The 27,500-nt window shown below is 44.1% G+C and overlaps 1 protein-coding gene across 1 annotated transcript in view; it reads left to right on the top strand.

Moving 5' to 3' along the window:
- stx1b (syntaxin 1B) overlaps positions 1–27,500 on the top strand; it is a 57,346-nt gene that overhangs the window by 395 nt on the left and 29,451 nt on the right. The window contains exons 2-3 of the mRNA XM_042087086.1: positions 21,501–21,575; positions 27,366–27,465. Of these exons, the coding sequence (XP_041943020.1) occupies positions 21,501–21,575; positions 27,366–27,465 (175 nt within the window). The remainder of the gene's footprint in view (positions 1–21,500; positions 21,576–27,365; positions 27,466–27,500) is intronic.

Raw genomic sequence — 27,500 nt, 5'->3', positions numbered from 1 at the left:
CGCGGATAGCTGAAGGGAAATGCTGTACATCAGAACCACGTAGTCTTTTCGGGGGCTTATTTAGTATTTGCACGTCCATTTTATATCTTAGCTCGAGTATCATAATGCGCGTATGTGTTAATGGCGGTGGCCATGCGTGCTGTTTTAAATGTGATATAGGCTATGCAAGGTGAAAAAAGAGTTACTGCCGAGGATCATTCAAAATGCAGAATGCAATACAAGTCTTGCACAAATACGCAAGCAATTACATCGATGCTGCCAATGTAGTGAATGATTTCTGTAGGTTATAAACCTGTAGCCCGTATGCTTATTAGACGCTATGCATCTGTGTGAGAGGCCAATATGGTCTGTTTTAAATTGTTCCAACCATGGCAGACTCTACATAGTGGATGCGATGAAGCACAGAGGTCCTCGGTAGATCCTTAGACGATCCGTAGACGCTTCCTGCATCCCCAAGGATGGAGCTAATACGCCATTCGTGTTGCATTCACATTTTTATGCCTGGTTGGTGGTAAGGTTTTAACGGAGTGGGACGGGGTCGACTGGCGTTGGGTTGGCCGAGGGAGGGGGAGCGAGTGATGATGGTGAGTGTGGGGGGGCGGGGGGGGGGGGTATATGGTGGATAATTATTACATATCTGAATATGCCCCCCCCCCCTCCCTAAAAAGAAGCCGGTATGAGATGAAAATAGGAAATAGTCGACTATACCGTAAACATTATTTCATTATGTCGATTAATTCGATTAGATTCGAACACCTTGCACCACTGTATCATCTGCACTACGGCCCCGTCCCTTCCATTTTCTGAGGTAGCCTACAATTTGCACGTCAGTGGATGAAGGAGAGAAGTCTTGTTGAACATATTGTCTTTTTAGTATATCGAGTTGAGAGTGCGAGCGAGCGAGTATGAGAGTAGGCTATAGCAGAATTATATTCCCCAAAAAAAGGTCAGAAATCAAATCAATGCTAGGCCCATGGCTTTTTGGCGTTGCCCAACCTCTCTGTCTCCGGATCAATAAAAATCCGAGAGGAAACGCCTGGACCGCTGCTCTGCACCCCTTGATTTAAGATCTCTCTCACACACACTCACTCACTCTCTCACACACACACGCACACACGGGAGAGAAGGTGTGGGGGGGGGGTTGTTTCCCTGTTGCAAATGTTGGCTGTAAACTGTCAAAATCACACCCATTTTGGCCAGAGGTAATACCCCGAATGCATCAAATAATTAATATCCTTAAACATGTAATGCGTCCATTAGAGAATAGAAAGAGAGTGTTTGAGTGGCCACTGCAGACCTTGTGCGACCAAAATCTTCCGGGGTTGATGAAGCGGCATGGCGGTTTACGCTATGTGATGTGGGTAAAACAATTTCAGGAGTGGTTCTGTCTCGGGAACAGAGAGGGTTCCTGATAGGCGAGGAAACCCGAGCTGCTGCCCCCAACCCACCCTTTCCTATTCTGATGGACAACGTTGAAATGGACAAAACGCTGTTAAACGACTGTTTAGCTGAATGACTAATGAACAGCCTCCCTCAAAGTATGTGTCAATGACAGTATTGCATTTTGAGTTTCTGCCAACAGATGCGATATGATCGAGTAATAATGACATTTTATGTAATCATCAACATCACTGTGACGTATTGGTCGCGCTACATCCTACCCCTATGAGGAAATCGTCTGCGAAACGCACGAGTTATTCGAAATGGTGAGAGATAAATAGACTGATATAAAAAAGACAGGGAACTATATGAAGCATTTTTGTCATGTCTGGTTCCTTTCTGGCAATGAGTTGGCCATGAAATTGTGAAGAGGTCAGTGTCGTGCATGTGTCGTGAGAGTCTGCATCCACTCTCATTGATCAGAGACGCAGGCAGAAACAGCAAGCACTTGAACATTGTTCAAATACAGCCTATTATTTATCTCATCACAGCACACATAGACTACCTCCCCCAACTAAAAGAAATACGGGAACTGTTAGCACATCCTTAGGCCATGTACAACCTCTCTCCCTCTCTCACACGCGCGCGCGCTTTCTCGCTTTTTCATTATCTCTCTGTGTATGTGGGTGTGTGCATGCGGGCAGGCTATATGTCATGCATAAACGCATAAAGTAAAATAAGAGAAGGTGGCATGGGTATTAATCCCACTCCTCTCTCCCTCGCTCTCTATCTCTCCATCTCTCTCTGTTCTTATAAAATGATCACAAGAAAATCTGAATGAGAATGTTGAGCTGTGCATTTACATTGTGTGTAAGCAATACATCAGGAGACGACTGTTGCCTTCTCTGCTACACGAATGGTTAGCATGGCAAATGGCGCAGTGGGCCTGTTATTTCAGCACCGCTTGAAGAAAGTTAACCATGTGTTAAGATAGGCTACTCCAGCTAAAACATACAGAAACTAAAGGTAATCCCTTTGCCTTTAGATAATGGCTTTTGCTGTGGTTGTGTTGAGCCTGCAGGTAAACGAGGCCTGTGTGGAAACGCTCGCTCGTCCCTCAGTGAGCTGTTAATGTGTTCTTCCCCGTTCCCTTTTCAGGGGACTGCCGCCCCCTTACATGGAAAACATTAATTCCGGATATTTGCATGAAGGCATTATAGCTTAGGCTATCCCTCATCGTGCTGCTGTCTCATCTCATCCAAGCGTGAATTAGTTTCTATGGTCGTTTTACTTGTTTGCCAAAGGAATGAGGGGCCTAGACCTGTCTAATCCAAACAGAACCCCTCAGGTTTGATTGAGATTATGCCATCGGCAGAGTTCAAAGGTCAGCTACTTCCATTCAGCTGTCTCCATTCAGCTGTCAAGACTTTTTCTTGACTTATTGTCTGTATGGCTGGAACAGACACTGAATTGAATACATCTAATCATCAGTTGGCATTATTGAGGATATAGAGTATTTGCTTTTAGAGGTTTCTTACCTTTCAAATCAATGTATAATGAAATTATAACACATCAAGATACGTCATAGCAAAGTCCATTGTCACTGTTGGCTAATTTAATATTGTCTATAATCACCCAACTCACTCACTAAATCACCTAACTCACTATTGGGTTGTATTTGCGTTTGCTTTCAGCCACTTTTAGGTTGCCTGGTGCCTGTCTAGTCCTTTAGACCTTTCTGGAACCTCATGGGTTCATGTGAGGGTGTAAGGCTACTTTAAGCTCTTGCGTCCAAAATATAGTCTTCCAAGCCCAGAGCAACATAGCTGTCTGTGACAGAGTGATGAAGATCCTTCTACCCTGGGGCAGAGCCAGTGACAGCATCTGCTCCTCTTTCCCCAATCAAAAGCCAATTAAAGACACCAAACAAATAAGCACCAGAGAGCGTGGTGGAGCCAGGCATGCAAGGCCAGGCCAGGGTGCCATCATGGGCAGCCATGACAGAAGAGGCGCTCCGGAGCAATCCCATGATTCAGCTGTGCACAGTACAACAGTGACATGGCTGAGTTTTGCTTTTTTATGTTTATCTATGTCTGGTAATTGAAGCTCAGCTTGAATGCTTACGGTGCTGTGTGTGTGTGTGTGTGTGTGTGTGTGTGTGTGTTTGCATGATTCCAATGTTATGCTAGAACGGGAAAAACTGATGCTTGTCATGAGGTGAATCATAGTGATTCATTAATGTAATGAATTTTTTCGTATTGACCACACACGCAGGCCTTGGTGCTTCATCACGGCAAATTCTCCACTGCTATATTTGGTACAGTTATAGGAATTGGATCAATAAGCTCTCCAGCCAGTTATTTTATGGGTCTGGGCCATGGATATCATTTCAGATAAGGAGATTGAGGTTGCTGCTGAACAGCAGTTGTAAGAAAACGAGAGAGATGAAAAGAGGAGAGAGAGAGAGAGAGAGAAAGAGAGGCTCCAAATTTGCATTGTCATTGCAGCCAGTCTTGAATTGACCCTGAGCAGCGCTTGGCTTCCTGGTCTAGCCGGTGTGTGTGCAGGACAGGACAGGGATGTTTTCCTCAGTAAGGGTGGAATGCGCCAGGGGCCATCTGGGCCTTCTATGATTAAAACTCTCAGCCCCCCCCCCCCAAAAAAAAAACCCTACATAATATTCCCTATATTAGAGTAGCTACATATAACAACAACAAATGAGGGTGCGTTTCCCAAAACCATAGTTGCTAACCTGTTAGCAACATAGTTGGTTGTCAATGGGAAATTGCATTGCAACCAACAAAGTTGCTAACTTAGTTAGCAGCTATGGTTTTGGGAAACACGCCCCTGTATAATAGCAGAGGTGATGGGTGGCGCTATATTTCATGTGATTCTGTGTGGTATGTCTCGTGTAGATGTTGTTTTGTCATGAGCATCACGCTAAAGCAAATCCCTAACAACTGTCGAGTTGCGTGGCATTGCAGTATTGAGTCTTGAATCAGGTTGAGCACTGAACGCAGCGGCTGACTGGTCGGCGGAGCGGTTGGTTGCCTGGTGAGGATAATAAGACGGGGCAGTGCTGTTGCAGCCCAACGCCTTTCATATGACCCTGGGTGGAGCGTCTAGGAGCGCCCCGCGGGCACGTACTTGGAATGGACACGCTTGTCTTCCCTGCGTCTGGTGGCGATCGGCATGCTTAACATGGAGCTGGAGCAGTTGTGCGTGGTCGCCGGGGTCTGTGGCACTGACTTCTGATGTGCTCGTCGGCAGCCGCTGCCTGATCCATACATATCAAGCAGGCGCGCCACACAATGTTAGGTATCATGTTACTCTGCGTGTAACTGTCAACTAGTGTGAATGGCCTCAAACTCCCAGGCAACCATTGCTGGGAGAGAGAGGGAGAAAAAAAGGCGTGTGACTGTCACATCAGTAGGCAACGGATGTTCACACTTGTCTCAGAATCTCTCGTTTTTTAATTGCTTTTCATCTTATTTCATTTCGTTTTTTTGTGGTCTCGTCCGTCAACAACCCCCCCCCCCCCCCCCCACCACCCCTGCCCGAATTATGACGGTACGACTGTCGACGGCAGCACGTTCTATCCGTCTATGTGTCGATGTTGAGGAGTGAGTCAGCGCTGTTGAGCTGTTGAGTCAAAAGAGGCAGGCAGCCAGCTCAGAGCCCAGCCCTGAGAACCATGTTCACCAGAACGAAGAGAGAGATAGAGAGAGAGATGTACCGAGAGAGAGAGAGAGAGAGAGAGATGTACCGAGAGAACATGCACTTAAATAACGACTCGATGGCCTGCTTTGAAACGAAAGAAGCGCCTGTCCACATTCATCCACATCATGGATCAGTTCCTCGACTTCCCTAACAAGGCTTACTTAACAGGGAGGAAATAAGGTAGAATTATGAGGTATCGTAATAATGGGATACATTTATTCGCTGTGATATCATGACATTCAACCCACTGACATGAATTCATTTGGACAGTGTGATAAATATGTCAAAGGCAGACAAACGAAGCTGTTTTATATGCACACAGTCTTCGTTATAGATTAGTTTTACCCACCAACCTGCTAGCCACTACAGCCCCCTGAGGAGCTGACTCAGACGGACTGTGTTCTCCATCACCTGGGCGTCCATCGAGACAGCTCCGTGTCTCTCAGACATGATGACCAGTCACACCACCCACTTGGGAGTCGGCAAGGAGACCTCTTGTAACAGTATTACTGCGGTGCTTTTGTATCGTCTCTGAAAGGGGAATTAAGTGGAAGTACAGAATGTAGAATCTCGTCATAGAACATAGAGTGTCATGTAGAATGTATCTGTGGAATGCACGTCCAGTGATTCCATAGAATTCATAGGATGAAGAATCTGCCCCTGAGAATTGCATTTAAGAAAGAGGGTCCTGGAGGTTTACAGTTATGTAATAGCTCTGCTATAGAAGTGAAAGACATCTTACTTTGTTATGTCATGCATTTCACAAATAGCTCAATGTATGTTGCATTCATTCAGAAGTTAATGCGTTTATGTCTGTTAGCATGAAGGCATTTGAAGCACAGAGCACCACACAGGGTAAAAGATGATGCAAGAGGGGAGCCTTGCAAAGCAAACTAATTTGGCTCAACTCCACTGCTGTGTCATTAAGGAAGTAGTGTTGTGCGCTACGGAGGGATAAAAGGGATATTCAATGATATGCTAATAACCGGATAGCAATCAAGTGAACGTCAGGAGAATCCTGATGTCAGGGACGATATTGATCATTTCAGGCTGACGAATTGGTCAGCTGCCACCAAACAGTTCTGGGAGGGCGCTGAGAGAAAGGAAGGCCATTACTGTGATTTATGTCTTATTGGCCGCCCTGGACAGTCCATAGGCTCTCATACATTTTAAAGCCTTTGTCCTTTTAAAATTGTGTTGCAGAGAATTTAAGGAAAGGGCATATTTATGGCTTTTATCTGAGGTGGGGGATTTAAACAAAAAATAAACACAAAGGAGCTTCTCGGTTGGGTTCACATGATTGGGATCAGGAGGATTTATAACTCTAAACGCCACAGATACCACGAAGGTATTGCACGTGCACTAAAGATGAAAGAATACTCTCATCTTTGTCAAACAGTCTGATCGGGAGAATAATGTGCAACTTTTCTTTTTTGCATATACAATGTTATGAGTATTAATGTTTCATGTTATGAGTATTAATTTTTCATGTATGGTGTGTGTGGTGCGCGTCCATGTGTGTGTGTGTGTGTGTGTGTGTGTGCGCGCCGCGCGTCCATGTGTGAGTGTGTGCGCGTGTGTGTATGTGTAATTCCGTGTGTGTGTGTGTATGTGTGCTTCCATCTGCATGTGCGTGTGTGTGTGTGGTGTGTGTGTGTGTTTGTTGGCTAGCTACATTGCCAGTAAAAATGGCCCTGGAACAGCTCCATCTGATTTAATCTCTCCTCAGAAAGGTTTAAAGCAAGTAGGCTGATCAAAATCTGCTCGCATTTACATAAAACACCCTAACCAAAAAAAAAAAAAGTAATCTTAAAGCACCGAGCATCATGTGGTGTGGCGAATACACACTGGACGGCTCCTCTACGTCGGCTTGCCAAACGGCACTCGCTCAACCACATACAGGGGGGTGGGGGGGGAGTGGGGTGAGCGGCAGAGCTGAACGCCGGTCGACAACATTGTCTGCGGCAGCGAGGGAATTTGGTGATGCAGCAGGAGAAAATGGATCAATCAGCGACTCAGTGTGGCTTCATCTTCCTAATTGGCAATTTGCTGTTCGCAGTGAAGAGAGGAGGAAAAAATGCCATTACCTGCACTCTCTCTGCTGGAAGACGCCGAATTATGGCTACTGCCTCCATGATTTCTCACCTCCTCTAACAAATGTCAAGAGTGATGTTACTATTCTTTCCTTTTACCTTCTTCTCTCTTGCTCAGTCACACGCTGAAGACAATGTATTGATTGCTCAGTATTTTCTATCTATGACACGTTGGTTTAGCAGGCAGAAGCCAACCCCCCGGTGGCTACACTGTAACTAAGGTGACTAAGACTTTCCGGAATGTGCCGTCATGATCATCACAGCGACTAACAGTCTGGGAAACGGAAGCTCACAGTGTCAGGGAACAGGTTAGCTTAGCATTAGCATGGGTGGAATAAGTGATAATGTCTTATGAAGTACATTTATTTTTTTCCCCAAATTGATTTTATATTTCACCAGTAGATTTCCGTGTATTCATTTTTTTTCTGCAGGATTTTAAAGATACTATCATCTATCATCATATAAATAATGTATTACCAAAAAAGAGCTCATTACAAATGAACTGAACTATTAAGGCCCTATATAAGACTAGGGTTGCAAAGGGGTGGAAAATTTCCGGTAAATTTCCGGAAACTTTCCATGGGAAGTTAAGCTGGGGAATTTTGGAAATATTCCAAATTGGAAACTTTCATGGAATTAAAGGAAATTATGGAAATTAATGGGAATTTACGGGAATTAACTGGGAGTTTTTTGTAATTCCTACTGTTTCATATACAGACATTAACATTTTGTTTCGTAATAAGTAATACGATTTGTTTGTTCGTATTTTCGTTTAGCTTAGCATACAAAGATAGCTAACATGCTAGCGGGAATCCCATTCTCTGCCTATGGTTAACTAGCGTGCTAAGCTAGTGACACTGAAACCACTGAACTGCCCAAGATACACCACGCCACTCAACAACAAAATCCAATTGGTTGGAACTTTGACTGACAATCAGTTTGTTCAGTTAGAATCCCAGAAAATGGTAAAACAAATAATGACACAACATACCACCCCAACCCAACCTTATAGATTATGTAAATTATATATAAATTGTCAAGCTTAATCAGACAGATTAATCGTCCCATTACAGTTTATGCAAAATGACGTACACCCATTTGAATGAGGACAAAAGTGACGATAAGCCCTTAACTGGGTAACTCTGTTTGCAAACTTCCCCCAGTTTCACTCCAGTTATTCCCACATGAGGTGACATTTTCACTGGGAATTTATTTTCCCCATGCACATGAATGCATCATAGGTTTCCTTTATGTCTAGTAGCCTATGCTGATTGCTGTGTGCATGGGATTGATGCCTGTGCAGGGTAGAAATTTGACTGAAATTGCATTAAATCAGGTTGTTTTAACTAATATTATGCTGCAAGATGGGGTTTTGTCCATTACATTTAAGTTCCCTGTTATAGACTAACTTGCCATATTAAAAATTCCCGGTTTATTCCCATTAATTCCCGTTTATTCCCGTTAATTTCCGTATATTCCCGTTAATTCCCATGGAAAGTTTCCAACTTTGAAAATTCCCGGAATTTTGCAACCCTATATAAGACCCACTATATGGGTGGGGTTAGTAGTCTCAGGTAGCAGCTAACAGCAGCTAGTTATAGATAGATAGATATTTTTCATCTGGCCCAGATCTGCCACATTTTCACCACCTCAGGGCTCAGTGGCTAAAAAACATGGACAACGTGGCGTCACGACACGCACATTACGTTCTGGGGAAATGATGGACATATTGGCAAACTTGAAGTCAAAGTCTGCACAATGAGTGCTTTTCGGAGGCAGGGCAGTAAACAGAAGTCACCAGAGGCCGGAAGTCACTATCTTTAGTTTAATGTCTGCGGTTTTTCAGCTTCTCTGACTGAGCGTCCCCTGTTTTTTACAGACCTCGTCATGGCTCTAATCACCCCCCCGGCTGTAGCTCTCTGGGTTTCATGCCATGCCATTCCACTGATGTTGTTCATTCCTCTCACTTACTAAATCGCAATACTGAGAAATGCTTACTGAATGAACGTTGTTGTTGTGTCTTATAGTAGTATTATAGTGCTAGCAAAATCAACCACTCTGGTCCTCCGTGTACCGTTCAGCATGGTCATCACTGCCATGCATTTCATATATGTGTGTCTTTTAGTATGTTTCAGCTATAATTGTATGTGTGTATGTATGCATGCATTTTATTCAGTGTAAGAGTTACCCATGCTCCCATAAAAACTTCAATTCAGTACTGGAACCTCACTGTAGTACTGTAACCGTTACACACTCTACCCCATATTCTAGCAAACATTCTGCATTTATGATTTATCAGAGTAGAGTGCTCCAACCCCAGTCTGTTTGATGGGTACCCTCGGAAGCCTGAGAATAGCCCGTTCCAAGGTCCACGTTTAGTAGGCGGCTGTCTCGCAGCATCTTGACCTTGTTTGTAGCTGCTGTTAAAAGACTCCCATGTTGGTCTCTTACTGCTGACTCAGGCTGAAGGCCACACTATCTATTTCCAACCATGGCTTCACTGGTCTCCTGTCTTTAGGCCTGGGCTACAATGCAATACCACACAGAAGAGAATGTAAACAAGCAAAGAACAAATAACAAATAAATAGCTTAATAGTGTTGTTATTTTTACAGGTGCACACGACCTCACAAGACTGGTAAAATAATTTCTGCCATGAGCTTTGGGTTTTGAGAGTGAAAAGAGAGAGAGAGAGAGAGATAGCTAAAGAAAGACAGGGAACAGCACACACTAAAGCATCTCTGTGTTAACCCGTCCAGGACAACTGTGTGTTTTTTACGAGGCCAGTTTCTCTTTTTTGTGTGTGCTTGCATCTGTGGCAGGCTCAGCTGCAGGTACCTGCCCCAGAATCCCAGTCATCATGATGAGAGGACATTAGCTAATGGCCCTAATTGTGTGGGTCAGAGAACACAGGGACAATAGCAGGCCAGCCGACCCCACCGCCACTACCAAAGCCCTTCCTCATAGATGCATCATGGGAAGTGTAGTACTTGCGGGCCATCTGTATTCACCCCCAGCACCTGAGAGATTACCAGGGGACTTATATAACGCATGACGCCAGGCAGGCAGAGATAGGAGGATGCCGGCAAGAGAGAGGAGAGGAGGGAGGGCGGGGGGAGGTCGATGGATGACAGTGTGGGTGCAGGGAGGGGGGCAGTAGCTTTAAGACCTTGAGGTAGACGTGATTCTGGAGGGACATTTTTGATCTCCTTCTCTCACATGGAAGTGAGTTGCTGACCCCCCCCCCCCCCCCCTGTTTTTGGTAACAGATGCTGTTTATTAAACTGCATCACTATCTCTCTCTCTCTCACACACACACACATACACACACACACACACTCTCCCCTCCCCCATCCTTCCGTCTTTTGCTCTCTCGCTCTCTGAATGTCCCTCCCATCCCCCACTCTCTCTCTCTCTCTCTCTCTCTCTCACACACACACACACACACTTCCCCACTCTCTCCCTTCACTCTCTCTCTCCCCTCCCCCACTGCTGCTCTCTCTCTCTCTCTTTTCTCTTGACCCTCTCTCTCTCTCTCTCTCTCTCTCTCTCTCACATACACACACACTTCCCCACTCTCTCCCTTCACTCTCTCTCTCCCCTCCCCCACTGCTGCTCTCTCTCTCTCTCTCTCTCTTTCCCTCCCCCCATTTTTCCCTCTCCACTGTCTCCTCTCCTCTCCTCTCCTCCTCTCCCCTCCTCTCCTCTCCCCTCCTCTCCTCTCCTCTCCTCTCCTCCTCTCCTCTCCTCTCCTCTCCCCTCCTCTCCTCTCCTCTGCCCTGCCGAAGGCTTTGGTGTTTTGCTTCTTTTTTTACACGCAGTCAGTTAAATTAATCAAATTAATGTGCACTCAAAACACACAGACGCACGCATATATACACAAATCATTGGCACACATGTGGGTGCATTCATGAATATGCCGACGCCCCAGCGCAGTTCTCACTATGTCCGAATGTCTAGGCTAGGCTGGGCCATCCAGTCCCTCCTGTGCATTTGGTCCATGTTATACAGCAGGCCTCGATGCCTTATGTGAGTCTAGTTTTAGATTCACTGTGACAGATGGTTTTACAGGATAACAACATACTCTGCCGCTGATAAATATTTAATAGTCCAGTGCTTCCTCCAATCGTTGAAGACCATTTTTTTCCTAAAAGTATTTTTTTATCTACATGTATCCAACAACAACACAAACAGGTGCACATGCATGCACACACGTGCAAAAAGGCACACAGAGCATTATTACGTGAGGCCACAACAGTATGCTAATATATTCCACAGAGATTTTTTATTGCAGGGGGCAATGTCGCGTCCTTTCTGCTGAATCCCACCCACCTTATAAAAAGACATTAAAGCTAACAGCTTATCCACTGGTTATGAAGCATCTGGTTCAGTTGTCACGGGGCCTGATAAGAGAGAGATAAATTAAATATTTACTTGTGCAATATCTAGTTTGGACAGCGCACATATTTCATCGCTCATGTTGGACCTCAGCGATTCTCTCAAATAAGGACCGGAGGATTTATTTCCAATTTGCAAGCAGGCTTTACTGTTAATGTCCTAACAAGCAATTACGGTGAAATCTAACAGCGCAGCTTGTTTGTGGAGATATCAGGGCGCTGTGTGAGATGAGCTTGCATGCCACGTGTTAGTCATGTTAGTGTAGCTTCCTATAACGTGACATGGATGTTTATGGGCCAAATGTTTGTACAAAGCCTCACATGTGTAAGCGTTTAGGCCAGTTTGGGAGTTACTGAGACTGAGCTTAGCAGCAGGCTGGGCACAGGGACCAATCTGGGGCCTGCGTTCTGCTGACTCTGAACCATGATGAACAAAGCATGGAGAGGGGAAAAAGCCATTTTAGTATCGTGGGCTTAGATCTCTAGCTCTTGCCATAGTGAATGTTTCATAGTGAACTACACAGAACCCTCAGAATATGACTGAGAAGGGACAAGCACATTTTACTCGCTAGCAGCAAACTCCTGGATGAATCTGGTGTCCGATCTAGCTCTAGCTCTCGGATTATGAATCTGAATCAGGTTGATCAGAATCAGGTTTGTGTATTAGAAGAATTGGAGGCAAATCATGGCTATGCACAAAAATGACATTTCAAATGAAACTGAAAGATCAGGATGAGAAGACGGTGTTTGGATGTGGTGAGAAATAGCAAGACAACATTTTTTTAAATCCTGCTCAATATCATTAATGTGTTTTATTAAACATATTGAATCATTTTTTTCATATAGGTATATTACTGTAGTTCATTTGACATTTTAGTGGTGTATGTTGGCATTTGTACAGAGAGAGTTGCCTGTTGATTTAGCAATTCAGAAAATGTTTAAATCACATTAAAATTTGCTAAGCCGCAGGCAAGTAGCACACCTTCATTTTGAAAGGTTGCCATCGCGTGTAAGGGTTTTCAAAGCGATTTATCCTCGTCATCTGTCATGATCTCCCTACTGGATTTGCGTTGCAATATCAGTGAACCTTAAGGCCTGATCCATTTCCTAACTAACAAGTGAAGAAATCAACTGTGTACCTCCTTAGATGTAATAAAGATGACACCTGCCTACAGATCAACAGGAAGGCAGAGAGGTCCGGTTTAATTGAATAATTAGGGATAAGCAGGGTAGCTTGACTTAGTGGTTAATACCATTTACTTACAGCACTTCACCTGCTTAAAGAAAATGAACTCAATAGTGAAAACATTTAGAACATTTGTATAATATTTATTTTAAAAAAATATACGATATGACATATGGTTGGGTTGTCAATTCAACATATAGATTTGCTGTCGTATATGGTTGGTGAGACCCTCTTCATGTCTATCTAGATGACATCATCCTCAGGATATGTCAACGAATGCTGTTTTGTATGGAGCTCAACACCAGGTCTAGAAGGTTTTCGTGAATATTATCATTTTTAAACTGCATTATTCTGCGCAGCACAAGTTAAGCCCCAGCCCATGGTCCTCAGTGATGGGGAGCACGTAGTGCCACAGATCACGATGGATGTCAATAGGTGTTGTCCTAGCCAATAGGTGTTGTCCTAGCCAATAGGTGTTGTCCTAGCCAATAGGAATAGGTGTTGTCCTAGCCAATAGGAATAGGTGTTGTCCTAGCCGATAGGTGTTGTCCTAGCCAGTAGGTGTTGTCCTAGCCAATAGGAATAGGTGTTGTCCTAGCCAATAGGTGTTGTCCTAGCCAATAGGCATCATGCTGACCAGTGGCCACAATACCTCAGCCACCGTCGTCAGTAGCTCTGGAGTCGGTCGGTGAGCGGTGGTTTTGGAGCGGCTCGTTTGGAGCCCCACCTAGATCCCAGCTTGGCCCTAGTTCTGGCCCTGGTACCTAGATCCATCTTGGCCCTGGCATAGTTCTGGCCCTGGTACCTAGATCCCACCTTGGCCCTGGCATAGTTCTGGCCCTGGTGCGGCATGTGCTGACGCCAAAACAGGATCAGATCATCTGTAGCGGGAGCTGCCATCTGGAAATATCACACTTCCAAGGCGCCGAGTACATCCACAGCGATGTCACCTTTTGATACCAATTCCAATCAAACGGCCCGGAATTAGATAAAGTTTAACCTTGTTGTGACCTTTTTAAAATGCAATGAGATTCAAATGCAGGCTCTAGTAGTATAAGAAATAAAAAATGTGCAAGTTATCCTGACGGGGTAATTTGCATAGGAGAGAAGCAAATGTCTTTCTAGGCAGATATTTGGCTACAACTATAATTTAATCATTGGTATTCTCACTCTGAAAATGAAATATCAATAATGCCTTTAGTGTCGGTCTGGCAAAGCGGATTCTTCAGGACTGAGAATAAGACAGCATCGTTTTGTCTGCTGTGTATTCATAGGGCAGCAAACTCCACTTAAACCAAAATGTAGTCCAGAATACATTCCTCTGTTCCGATATCATTACACTTAATAATTAACATGGATTACATTATACGTCTTCTTATTTAGATAGATAGATAGATAGATAGACAGACAGACAGACATGTCTAACACTAAATTGTCAGTTATACGATTTTTCTTGCATCCATAACATATATTTGCTGGATATTTGGCAGATGTATGATATATTGATATGCGGTACATTGCAATTTTGATATATAGCATCTTTTTACATAGTAGGTGCTAATCAGCATTGTGCTAATATTAACGGCATGGTGTGGATTTGCCGTGGTGTCAATCTGTTGCTGTGGCTTTTGTCCTGCTTATCCCAGAGCTTTTTGCCAGAGCGGCAGGTGAAGCATGCAGCAGCCATGCTAGGGGTAGGGCCAGCAGGGCAGGCGAGCCAGCAGGGACCGAGCGCTCAAACGTCTCTCCCACCGGCACGCTGAGAGACAGGGCCAAGCCACTCCCTGTCACACCATACCGGATGCAGGTGGAGGCCAGGGATGGGTGCAGGCCTGGGGAGGGAGAGAGAGAGGGAGGATGGGAGGAAAATGGAGGGAGATAGAGAGAGAGAGAGAAATAGGGTGGAAGAGAGAGAGAGAGAGAGAGAGGTAGGATGGGAGAGAGAGAGGGAGGGAGATAGAGAAAGAGAAGGAGAGAGAGGGTGGGAGGGAGATGGAGAGAAAGAGAGAGAGAAATAGGGTGGGAGAGAGAAGGAGAGGAGAGAGGCAGGAGGAACAGGAGGGGAGACAGACACTGAAAATGCTGATTAGAACACCTTCTGCACGGCCTCTATGGTGGTGGCAGTAAGCCGATAGCTGATATTTTTAAACAAGCCTCCTCCACTGCCACCTACACCGTCACCAGCCTGCAACACAGACACACACACACACACATATAAATGGACAAACACACACACATATGGACACAAACACTTTCATGAACACACACACACACACACATGTAAATGGACAAACACACACACATATGGACACAAACACTCTCATGAACACATACACACACATTGGTTGTGGACACTTACTGTACCTACACACACACACACACACACACACACACACACAAACATACACACACAAACAGTCAAAGCATTTACACACTCATACAAAAAAACACACATTTGTACTCTTTAACATAGATATGAACACACACACACAAACAAATTCACTCCTCCCCTAAGAGCAATGAAGACGCATTCAGGTCAGGTGAACGAAATGGCAAATCAATGAGGAATCGTCAATAAAACGAGCGCAGCGTATTGATCGGTGCAGTATATTAGCATATTAGCAAGCCATCTTCGGCTCCAGCCCTCTGCAGAGGAGACCCAGCTGTGTCTTGAGTGTCACACACACACGTACACACACACACACACACACACACACACACACACACACACACACACACACACAGAGACACAAACAAACAAACAAACAAACACATACACACACATATACACACAAACGCATGCATGCGCACACAGTCCTTCAGTGATGATGTTGGCCAAGCAGCTCATACAGTACGTCAGTAATGCATTCAGGTTATGCATAATGCAGCGTAGGAATACGTCCCGAGCCCAGGCGCCCCCAGCTTATCTTCTCAAACCAGTGTGGAACTTACGATAAGGTATCCGCAATGGGATGTAAACTTAAGAGGCATAAAACCAAACCACAATTTAGTGTGGAATAAAGGAATAACCTGCATATCAAAAAAATAATTGAACGGAAAAAAAACTCTAGTTGTTCCTGTCATTCAGTTTCACTTATTGATTCTAGCGAGTTTGTTAAATCATGATTTCAAAGTAGGATCCATTCTCAGATCAATGAATCCTGCATCTCGTGTGATGTAGTTATCCTGATCTCTCTCTCTCTTTCTCTCTCTCTCTCTCTCTCTGTGTGTGTGGGAAAAGGCAAATATGCCTTGTACAAAGGCTGGCACCCACCCCCACACACACTCACACTCAGCGCAGAGGCTGGTGTTGACTGATAATGTTGCTAACAAACATAGCTGTTCAGCCTAATCTATACATACTGTAGGTGCTATAATGCAATTGAGGCACTATTCAATCAGCCACGATATAAGACTTGCATGTTTTATAAAAGACGGGTGTTAAGCTAATTGCTAATAGTCGCATGTTCCTGACTTATTTTAGAGTTAATAAAGTGTAATTTAATCATTCCAATGCTTCTGTAGATAGATGAGTTGAGAAGGTTAATAAAGGGGAAAGGTTTTGCAATGCAGCAGATGTGAATTTTAACTGTCCATTTCAGATCTCCTTTGGGAAATATGATTACTCAGACCATTTTTCAATAATTTCATTACTTATCTTTCTTGTAAGGAAATGATTAATTAATGAGTGAAGTTGTTTTCTGCAAAAATGTGTGTAACGCAAGATCAAAAATTCTCCAATTCTCCGTATAAGTGCAGCCTGTCTGATCTATTCTGTATGCCTGTGTGACACACCACTGTCACTTTTCAGGTTTCCCTCAAGAGTTTGTGTGTGTGTGTGTGTTTGTGTGTGTTTATATATATGTGTGTGTGTGTGTGTGTGTGTGTGTATGCTTATGTGCAGGTGATTGCTTCTCTGGCCACTCTGAGACACTGTGATAGCCAGCTGTAGTAACTACACTGCCAGGATGTCCTTATAACAAACGTGTGATAGCTGTTTAGTAACTACACTGCCAGGATGTCCTTATAACAAACGTTGCACAGGTCTGTCCTACAAGCCACTCCGGATCTCATCAAGCCGGAGTTGAATTCAGTGGGCACTCTCTCTTTCTCTTTCTCTCTCTCTCTGTCTCTGTCTCTCTCTCTCCCTCTCTCTCTCTCTCTCTCTCTCTCCCTCTCTCTTTGTCAGTGAGGCGGCCATGGCTGCCACTGAGGTGGGGTGCAGCACAGAGTGCCAGCCAGCCAGCCAGCCAGCGCTTTCACCTCATGCATTATTGATGCTCCGACAGACAAATTCAGCAATGGAGGAGAGAGAGAGAGAGGGAGCGAGAAGAAGAGAGAGAAGGCACGAGAGAGGAAGTGAGAGGGATTGAGAGAGAGAAAGAAGGTGAGGGAAATAGGGGAAGAGAAGGCAGGAGAGAGAGAGAGAGAGAGAGGAAATGAGAGAGGGAAAAAGATGGAGGAGAGGAGAGGAGTAGAGAAGGGGAGAAAATTAAATCTGGGCAGTTGATTATGACCAGCACAGGAAGGGCTGCTAACATGTGGAGTGATTCGCGACATGGAGGCTGTGTGAGATTGAGGCAGGCCAGGCGGCTCTCAGGCAAAATCAGTCAATCAGACGCAGTTATGAGGCCCACTGGCACAGCTCAGAGTGCAGGGGAGGGGGAGGGAGGGTGGCACAGCTCAGAGTGCAGGGGAGGGGGAGGGTGGGTGGCACAGCTCAGAGTGCAGGGGAGTGGGAGGGAGGGTGGCACAGCTCAGAGTGCAGGGGAGGGGAGGGAGGGTGGCACAGCTCAGAGTGCAGGGGAAGGGGAGGGAGGGTGGCACAGCTCAGAGTGCAGGGGGGGGGGGAGGGGGAGGGAGGGTGGCACAAATACAGAGAGGTGGCACTGGAGAATGTGTTTAATGTTTTGCTATTTTATTGTAGAAATGTTGAGACCTGAAGAGTTAGCCTGAATGGAAATAGCTGATTAACCAACTAAAAGAGCATTGACAGAGAGAGAGAGAGAGAGAGAAGACCTGCGCCAAGGCAAATGCATATCACCTAATGTTCGTAATGAGTCAGATTTGCTCCAAAATGTTATGTTTTCTCTGCCCATGCTACACCTTTCCACCAAGTCTCACAAAAATCGGGCCTATAGTTTTTGCGGAATCCTGTTTACTGACAGACAGACAAGCAGACAAAGTTCAACAACAAAGTAATCTCCTTGGCAGAGGTAATAGAGTGGCAGAGAGACAGCAATCCCTGTGCAGAGCAAAGGGGCCAGATCTGCAAATAGATCTTTCTGGAATGGTTATGTTGTGGTGTCTTCTCACACAACAAGAATTTTAATCAATCTGTTCCATGACTATTAAGTAACATGCATGTGAATGAACAAACATTGTATAATATACACAATAGATTAAATCAGATGGAGTAATACAATATGTATTAAAACATGAATGACATAGAGCAGTACAGTGTGTTAGATCCTCGTCTATTAATGTCAGACTCATTGTCTAGCCAGTCTTTCTCTGGAGCACCACTCTTAGCACTGAGCTACACCACTCCAGCACTGAGCGTGACTGTTTAGCTATAGTGTGGGCACTGTTTAGCTATAGTGTGGGCACTGCTTAGCTATAGTGTGGGCACTGTTTAGCTATAGTGTGGGCACTGTTTAGTTATAGTGTGGGCACTGTTTAGTTATAGTGTGGGCACTGTTTAGTTATAGTGTGGGCACTGTTTAGCTATAGTGTGGGCACTGTTTAGCTATAGTGTGGGCACTGTTTAGCTATAGTGTGGGCACTGTTTAGCTATAGTGTGGGCACTGTTTAGCTATAGTGTGGGCACTGTTTAGTTATAGTGTGGGCACTGTTTAGCTATAGTGTGGGCACTGTTTAGCTATAGTGTGGGCACTGTTTAGCTATAGTGTGGGCACTGTGAAAATAGTTCATGATGGCACAAAGGAACAGTATATAAATGAGCTCCTTTCTTGTCTGTGAAAGTTTTAGCTCCTGTACAGTGGATATCAGAATCAATGTATATAAGGCCTGTAATCCTTACAAGATGGAGGCTTCCCTTGGAACACATCAGCACCAGACAAAGATTCCATGTTCCAAGTAGGCTATCCATTCCATGGTTTATTAGATTGTGCTAGCTCCATTTCTAGTTAGGGGCATCTCACTACTGATAATTGCCTTGATAGCCATGCTAATATAATGACTAATGTCCTTTTCTGAGACCACTAGATTAACTAATGGCTCACAAGGGGTCAGATTATCTTGTTCCACTGAGGAGTACAATCTAGAGGGCCAAAGTCAATATTGGTCAACAGTGTCATGAGTGAGATTTCTTGCCTTTTGTTACTATTCTTGTCTGTCGTGTTTTGAAGAAGCTGGGGCACAAATTTGTAAGTCCCCTTGGTAGTTCCAGTGCCATACAGAATAGCGCCCTGTTCTCCGCCCTGATGGTGACAGCTTCCAAAGATCCTGTGCAGCGCGTGTATGATTTGCTTGTAGGACACATTGAGGACAGTAGTGCTGGTCGGTAGAGAAGGAGAGGAGAGGAAGAACCTGGGGCCTCTGACAGCAAAGAAGAACTTGAGCTGGAGAAGGTGGGGAAATAGAAAATAGAGATTGTGAAGAAGACAGAGGGGCAGAGAGAGAGAAAGTGAATCGAGAAATAGAATAGAAACAGAAATAGAGGGATAGAGAAATTGAAAAAGGGAGAGAAAGAGAGGAGGGTAGATAGAGAGAGAGTGAAAGAGGGAGAGAGGGGAAACAAGGTTCCCAGCTGGAGTCTCTGTCGACTTAACTGTCCATTACAATCAGGGCATGAGCGCTCAAGCCCCTCGCACAGCCAGCAGTGCTCAGCCTGGCGGCCCGCTAAGCCTAGTCAGCCTAGCAGCTATTTTTTGCCCTCCTGCTCGCTCTCCCATATGGCCATAAGAAGAGAGGAGAGGGGGGAGAGTGAGCAAAAAATGGAGAGAAGGAAAGAAATCCGTTTCTACCCTGACACATTGTGTCCTGCGTCTACTTGGCATGTGATCCACTGCACAGTATTCAGCCTCCCTCTTCATACACACACACTCTCTCTCTCTCTCTCTCTCTCTCTCTCACACACACACTTTCTCTCTCTCTCTCAAACACACACAAACACATCCCCCCCATTGTCTCACAGATAAGGTAGCCTACATGTGTAGAGTGAAAGCTGGGTAGAACAAATGAGGGATCTCAGGACTAGTGTCCAATATGGCTGCCATTTTGTACTGCTCTGACTGCCTGCCTGTCGGACTGGGTGTAGGAACCAGTGTTGACAACCTGGGCCAGCCCATCCAAACATCAGATAACCCTCTATTATTAGCCGTCAAGGCTAGAGGGAAATACATAGATGACGCGCTGGTGTATTCGCAATGGTGTATTTTTGAGGAGTGTAATTTAGGAGTAATAAATTCAACCCAGGTTGCTCTACAACCAGTCTAAAACAACATGGCTGCCGTATGAATAGTACAAGCATAGTACCTAGTCATGAATAGGTCATTTAAATTATTAATAATTTAAATGCTGAGGTTGTATGCAATGCATTTACTACAGATGTTTTTTGAACATCTCGATTTAGTGTATTACAACTATTAATTTACTAATTTGAATATAATTTACATGTAAAGGTACACTCCACTCACAGTAGCTTGTACTTGATAGTTTTCTGTTTAATTCTAAATCGTCTCTAAACTAAAGGTGAGACAGTAGGCGTGTAATGTGTAGCATGTAACTAGGGAGTCAAAACTAAATGTATATCTGAAGCTGGGAATTGCTATCGAGAAAGCGTTGCTGTGTCTTATCATCTTGGAGACCACAGTGACTGGGTTTTCTAAACATGCAACCTTCTTACCTTCCCCAATCTTCCTCCTCTGCTAATACTAATTGGCCTGTATATGATTTGTGCTATCCCATAATATCCTCACCAGGCGTGTGAGCAGACTGCAGGTTCGCTCTGTGGCAGGCAGCCATGCACGTCCATTCCAGACGCCACACACCTCCAGTCTGTTTGCCAACCAACTGACCATTCGTCAGTGTCTGCGAAGACGATCCCAGGACCTCTGGCAACACTTTTCAATAAATCAGTGAATCGCTGTATATGTCTGTGAGCCGGTGCGTTTATTTGTCTATCTGTGTGCCTGTATGTTTGTATGTCTAGTCTGTCTGTCTGTGTTTGTCTCTAGGTCTGCCTGTAAACATCTGTCTGTGTGTGTTTGTCTCTCTGTCTGTCTGTGTGTGCTTGTCTGTCGGTCTGTCTGCTGGCCATGACACTGTCTCTCCAGTGATAGCTCCAGGATTAGTCAAAGTCAGTGTGTGGTGCTAGCGTTTGTTAGCTTCGGGCCTTTGTTTTTTGTTAGCAAGGTCAGCTCCGTGCTGCATCCTGAGGGGGCGGCACTCATGATAATGTCATGGAGGGAGATGGATCATGCCATCCTCCTGTTCTGAGGGGGAGTTGTGCCACAGCTGGGAGAAATGTCCTTTTTTCCTCTCCTTTTTTATTTTCCAAATCTAAATTGGTCCTTGTGAATCAGGCTCATGACAAGAAATATCTGTACAGAAACCTATGGAAGTATGCATGGAATGCAACATGATGTAGAGGGTTTGTGATCGGATTGTGAGAATCTAAATCTACAGAAGTATACAGCAGTCTCGTGTTAAAGTGTGTTTGAGGCATGATGTTTTAATGGATCTTAACTCCTCTCTTTCAGGCTAAGGACAGCGACGATGATGAGGAAGTTGTCCACGTGGACCGAGAAAATTTCATGGATGAGTTCTTCGAACAGGTAAGACTCTTGGTCATTACCTAAAAGGTATTACCTAGCTAAGTCTGTCAACTATGTATAATCAGGTTTTGTGATACACAGATATTCTGACCATTAAAGATTTGAGATTGTTATAGATGTCCTCACTGTTTTTAAAGTTACTTTAGACAGAACAAAAGCATTTGCCAAATGCTCTACACTCAGATATGTGCAGATGTGATGACACCCACTGCAAAGGAAGGTTGGATTAGAAAGGAATTAAGACTGTCCATTTTTCATGGGGATCTTTAGCGATGTAATCCTCTTGATAATATACGAGCACGGCATGACAGTGCATATGGTTACTAAGATTATTCCACACTTGCATGCATTTGTTGGATCAAAACAACGGTAAAGCATTAGTTATTTAGCACATGAAGGATATAGAGCTTAATAATAATAATAATAATAATAATAATAATAATAATACAATTTATTTATATAGAACTTTTCAAGCACAGAGCACAAAGTGTTTTACAGACAAACAAAAAAACAAACAATAGTAATACTATTAATACTAATTTAAAAAATAATAATACATAAAAGGGTAAACTACCAAACACAAACATAAACTCAATATAAGAAACAAAAGGAAAAATATACCGTACCAAAAACAAAACAAACAAACAAACAAAATTGATAATGATAAATTAGCAGAGACATAAGTGGAATCAGTCACTAATTAAAGAAGGCAATTGTATAAAAATGGGTATTCAGACTAGATTTAAAATTATAAGAGAGGCTGTTCCAGAGCTTTGGTGCTCTAACTGCAAATGATCGGTCACCCCTACTTGACAGTTTACTTTCTGGAACAACTAAAAGTCCCAGGCTGGAGGATCTGAGGCGCTGTGCCAGACAGTGGCAAACCATGTAAAGCTATGTAATGACCTATTTTAAAATCAATCCTAAACCTCATTGGCAACCAGTGCAACCAGTGTAGATTGACCAGAACTGGAGTGATGTGCTCTCTAGATTTAGACTTTGTCAAAAGTCTGGCTGCTGAGCTCTGAACAGTCTGTAAACGAGAGATAGACTGGTGATTTAGACAGGTGAATAAGGTGTTGCAATAATCAAGTCTAGATGAAACAAAGGCATGTATAATTCTCTCTGTGTCCTTTAAAGATAAGATTGACCTAATTTGGGAAATGTTTCTCAGTTGATAATAACAGGACTGGACAAGTTTTACATGTTGGTCACATTTTAAATATGTAAAATAAAACCCTGAAGTTTTTAGAAGTAGCCTTGTTATTTAAGGCTCAATTTCCAAAAAAAGTCTGAGTCTAAAGTCTAAAGGCTTTTTTCAGGGCCAATGAAAAGGACTTCTGTTTTGTCAGAATTAAGCTGTAGGAAATTCTGTGACATCCAGTCTTTCACATCAGCTAAGCAATCCTGCAGTACAGTTAGCTTGTTAAGCATGTTTGGTTTGACTGAGAAGCTGTGTGTCATCTGCATAGCAGTGAAATTATATGTTATGGTGGCGAATTATATGGCCTAGAAGTAGAGGGAAAACCATATTGGTCCTAAAATTGAACCTTGGGGAACACCACAGGTAATAGCTGAGGTAGAGGAAGTAAAATGACCTATTGAAACAAATTTTTTTTTTCCTGGAACAGATAAGGACTCTGCGCCTAATTTTAAGAAATGGCGGCGGCGCGTTGCGTGCTGCTGGTGCTGCATGTTCTCGTGCAAAACCCGAAGCTTATGAAACCACTGACGGGAAAGTGATAGTGGAAGATTAGTTTTTAAACTTTATTTCTATCAAAATGAAAGCACTACGATGAAATTGTTTTGGTAGCCTCAAACAATTTCCCCTCGGGAGCTCTGGAAATGCAGGCAACCGTGAACGCAAACCTTGGGGCTAAAAGTGGCCATGCAACCGAAACCTGGTGGTACACAGACCCGTTTAAAGTGAGAGCAAACGAGAAAAATGGGAATAATTGGTACCAGTGAGTAACATTCCAGTGCCATTGCCCTTTAACACTTCAGAAAGTTGCATCAAGACCACCTTTTCCAGAATTTTGGTGATAAATGGCAATTTAGAGATTGGACAAAGTTTTTTTTATTATGGAAGTATCAAGGCCAGGGTTCTTTAGGAGGGGCTGGATACTGGCTGACTTGAAAAGGTCAGGGACACTGAGGAAAGAGAACTATTTAAGATTGAGTCGGGTTGTGTGAGTTTAGCTTCCATTTCTACTGAACATGCCCAAAACGTGTCTTTTGATCGCTGAAAAGGGGGATACCAAACAGCTTATGTAGTATGGATATTCATCTAAGCTACTGAATTCAGTGTCAATGCCTTTTGCGAACAAATCCCCCTGATATTCTTCACACATTCCTATCTCCCTCTGAATCATTTTTAAATGCTTGCATCAAATGCCTCACCAGCATTTCTAGCTGCTTATAAGAAGACCCAGTCAGAAAATTACTTTCAACTAACTAAATCAATTAAAACTGTAAGTGTCCGCAGTGCATGGATCGTGGCTTCGTCTAATAAGAAGGAGAAATGCATTTGTTCCCACAAGGACTCATAAGGGCACATGAGTACTCTCTCTGTCCCTTCTTCTCCCCATCAATGTTCCTCTCTCTCTCTGTTTATAGCGAATTAGCATAGATCATTGGAGAGAGAGAGAATGAGTAAGGAAGAGAGAGGGCGAGAGAGAAGTGAAACCAGTTCATTTCTTAAATGATGATTAGACGGACCATGCAATCAGCAGATTGACTAATTGGAAAGAATGCCCGCAGTCCCATACCCTCGGGGCCTGGCATTCATCCTCGCCCAGCATGGAGGTGCCCAAGCAGACGGCGAGCAGGCACACAGCATCAAGCGTAACACCGCAGCACAGCACCAAATGCATTACTGCAGCACAGTGCAGCACAGCTCAGCACAGCACAGAGATTTGACATTGACCTCTCCCACCGTGAGACAGCAGAAAAAGGCCCCTGACATCTTGGAGAGAGAGAAAGAGAGAGGGGGGAAGAGAGAGAGAGAGAGACAGAGGAAGGCATAGAGGGGGAGTGATAGGAGTGAGAGAGAGATGGAGACACAGAGAGAGATAGAGAGAAACATAGAGGAAGAGAAGGAGAGAGAGATAGACAGGAAGGCATAGAGGGGGAGGGATAGGAGTGAGAGGGAGATGGAGACACAGAGAGAGAGAGGGGGAAACAGAGAGGACGAGAAAGAGAGAGAGAAAGCCAGAGAGGGAGAGAGAGAGTCTCTACATGCACCCTGTAAGAATGTTCTGTCAAGGCACGTCCATCAGCGCTGAGACGCCGTGGTGAAGAGACACAGAGCTGGACGTCATCATGGAGTGACGTCATCATGGAGTGACTTCAGGACGTTACGTAAGAGGAGCCAACGAGAGGACACTGGTGTCACACTCTGTCTAACGGCTAGAGCCTGGAGCTGTGGAGCGCTGGCAGTTTTTACATTTCTTTACTAAAACACTAATCACTAGTATTATATACTGCGTAGAGTAGGCCTATGCATTTTGTTGTAGTAGAACTACTGTATAGATATATATATATATATATTTGTAAGTGACTCCAAACTTTTGAACGGCAGTGTACTGTATATATACATATAGATAGATAGATAGATAGATAGATAGATAGATGATATATTTCATCACTGATGTCAGATTTACTTAAAGAAGCCACACATGAGCCTAGGCTACTGCTATTTTGTTGACTGTTGTACCATTGAGGACTATTATGAGTTGTCGATCATTGGTGGCATGTAAAATTACTGCAGTTAAATGATGCTTATGAAATGCTGTCCCCAATTCACTTTTCACAATTGTTTTTTAAGAGTAATATTATCAGTTATCGTATCGGTATCGGCTACAACATACTTATAATTAATTGGCCCTAAAATTCCATATCGGTGCATCTCTTCATATATTACAGTATCTAATGTATATGTCTAAATGTCAGATTGCTGCACTGATGCTAATCTGAACTCTACAGTGAGGTTAAGCCACCTGCCTCCTTAGTGTATCATAGCAAATCAAGCTAAATGTGCATGTAAGAGTGAAGCACTCCCACTACTGGACCCATGCAGGCTGCTGATGGCAGCTCAGTGTCTGGCTCTGTCAGCAAAGCCCCCCCCCCCCCCCCCCCCCCACCCACCCTCTCAACAAATAATTAGCATCTCATGTTTTGCATGTAGTGCATGCTTTTGTTGACAGTGTATGATCAGGGCATTTTAGTGGTTGTTTACAGTTGTTGGTGTACGTGACAGAGAAGAAGGCCTTTCTTGCTTTTTTCTTTGCTGTGCTGTGCTGTGCTGTGCTGTGCTGTGATGTGCTGGGCTAGCATCTCACGGCTAGACTAACCTGGCCAGAGTCCAGAGTAAGCTTGTCTCCTAGCAGACAACCCAGTTCTTCCACTACCTCAGTCCATTGTGGAGGGGTATTTATTTATGGAACAGGTTTTTGTCATCGCTTCACATAGGATTTTCGATTTCCTTGACCCTGCTTTTACATCACCGTTGGCAATTCCTCTTTTGTCAAATCACTCTCTCTCTCTCTCTTTTGTTGACCCATAAGAGAAGCCAAACCTGCATATTGTTTGGTCATTTGCCAAAAGACCTGTTCAGTCGTGCCAAATTGAGATTACAGTGCAGTGTCATTAGTCATTGTTCAGTTTCAAACATTAAATCAAACACTACATATGGTCTCGTCCACTTAGCAGTCTACAAAATGGACTATCACTTACTCACTTGAAGTTGCGCTATTGAGCCCACTATACAGTAGTTTGCACTTTCCAAGCTCAACAAATGACAATGACTTCAACACTAGCTAATCAAGCTAGCTAATCCTGTTAGCCCTGGACTTATCTACTCATTTATAGCCCCATTCTTTTCATTTTCAACCAGTTTTGTGATTCAAACTAACCCAGTGTGCCTTTATTATTTGAGAGCTCCACAGTGTTTTGGATGATCCATAAAGAACACAGACCCTCAAAAAGAACCCTGTGGAATGGATGGGGTTGTGGGGTTCCAGTTATCTTTAAAAGAGACATTTTGAACAAATTCTCTAAAATGGTCAACTCCCACTAGAAAACACTCTAGTGTGCAGAAAAAAGTCTGACAAAGAACAGCTCAGTTTAAATGATAGGCCAGTTGACAGCCCATCTTACAATTCTAGGCCTAGATGTCTTATTTTTGTTATTTGAACCTTCAGGTCTGAAATGTGAAGGAGAATAAAACTGATAACTGTTTGAAAATGCAGGAGATTTAGCTCATAAATCCTGATATGTAATTTCACGGAAGTGGGCAGTTTTAACAGGTCAATGACACTGGTGGAAGTGAAGAACTGTAATTGCTCTCCAATCCTGGAGTTTGACCTTTTCTTTTTGATATTCCCCTCCTCTCTCTCTCTCTCTCGCTCTCTCTCTCCCCACATATCTGTCCTTGTCCCTTATCTCTCCTGCCCTCTCTCATTTCTACTCTCCCCATTTCCCCCTCCTTTTTATCTTTCTTCACCTCTGCCCTCCCTCTCTCTCTCACGCCCTCCTTTTGTTTCTCTCTCTCTCCCTCTCTCTGTCTCCCCCTCTCTCTCTCTCTCTCTGTCTCCTCATCTATCTCTCTCTACGAATCTTTACCTCTCTGTTTCCGCTCTCCCATCCATCCCACTCTCTTCTCTTCCCCCCCTCCCTCTCTCTATCTCTTCTTTTATATCTCTCTGTCTCCTTACCTCCTGTTTCTTTTTCTCTGTGTACCCTCCTCCCTCCCTCCCTCTCTCTCCATCTGTCTCTCTCCGTCTCTCCCAGGTGGAGGAGATCCGTGGCTGTATAGAGAAGCTCTCTGAGGATGTGGAGCAGGTGAAGAAGCAGCACAGTGCCATCCTGGCGGCGCCCAACCCTGACGAGAGTGAGTCCGCACACACACACACACACACACACACA

This window comes from Alosa sapidissima, chromosome 3, assembly GCF_018492685.1.
Source record: "Alosa sapidissima isolate fAloSap1 chromosome 3, fAloSap1.pri, whole genome shotgun sequence".
NCBI classification, from domain to species: domain Eukaryota; kingdom Metazoa; phylum Chordata; class Actinopteri; order Clupeiformes; family Clupeidae; genus Alosa; species Alosa sapidissima.
This window is presented reverse-complemented; position numbering and strand designations above follow the sequence as displayed.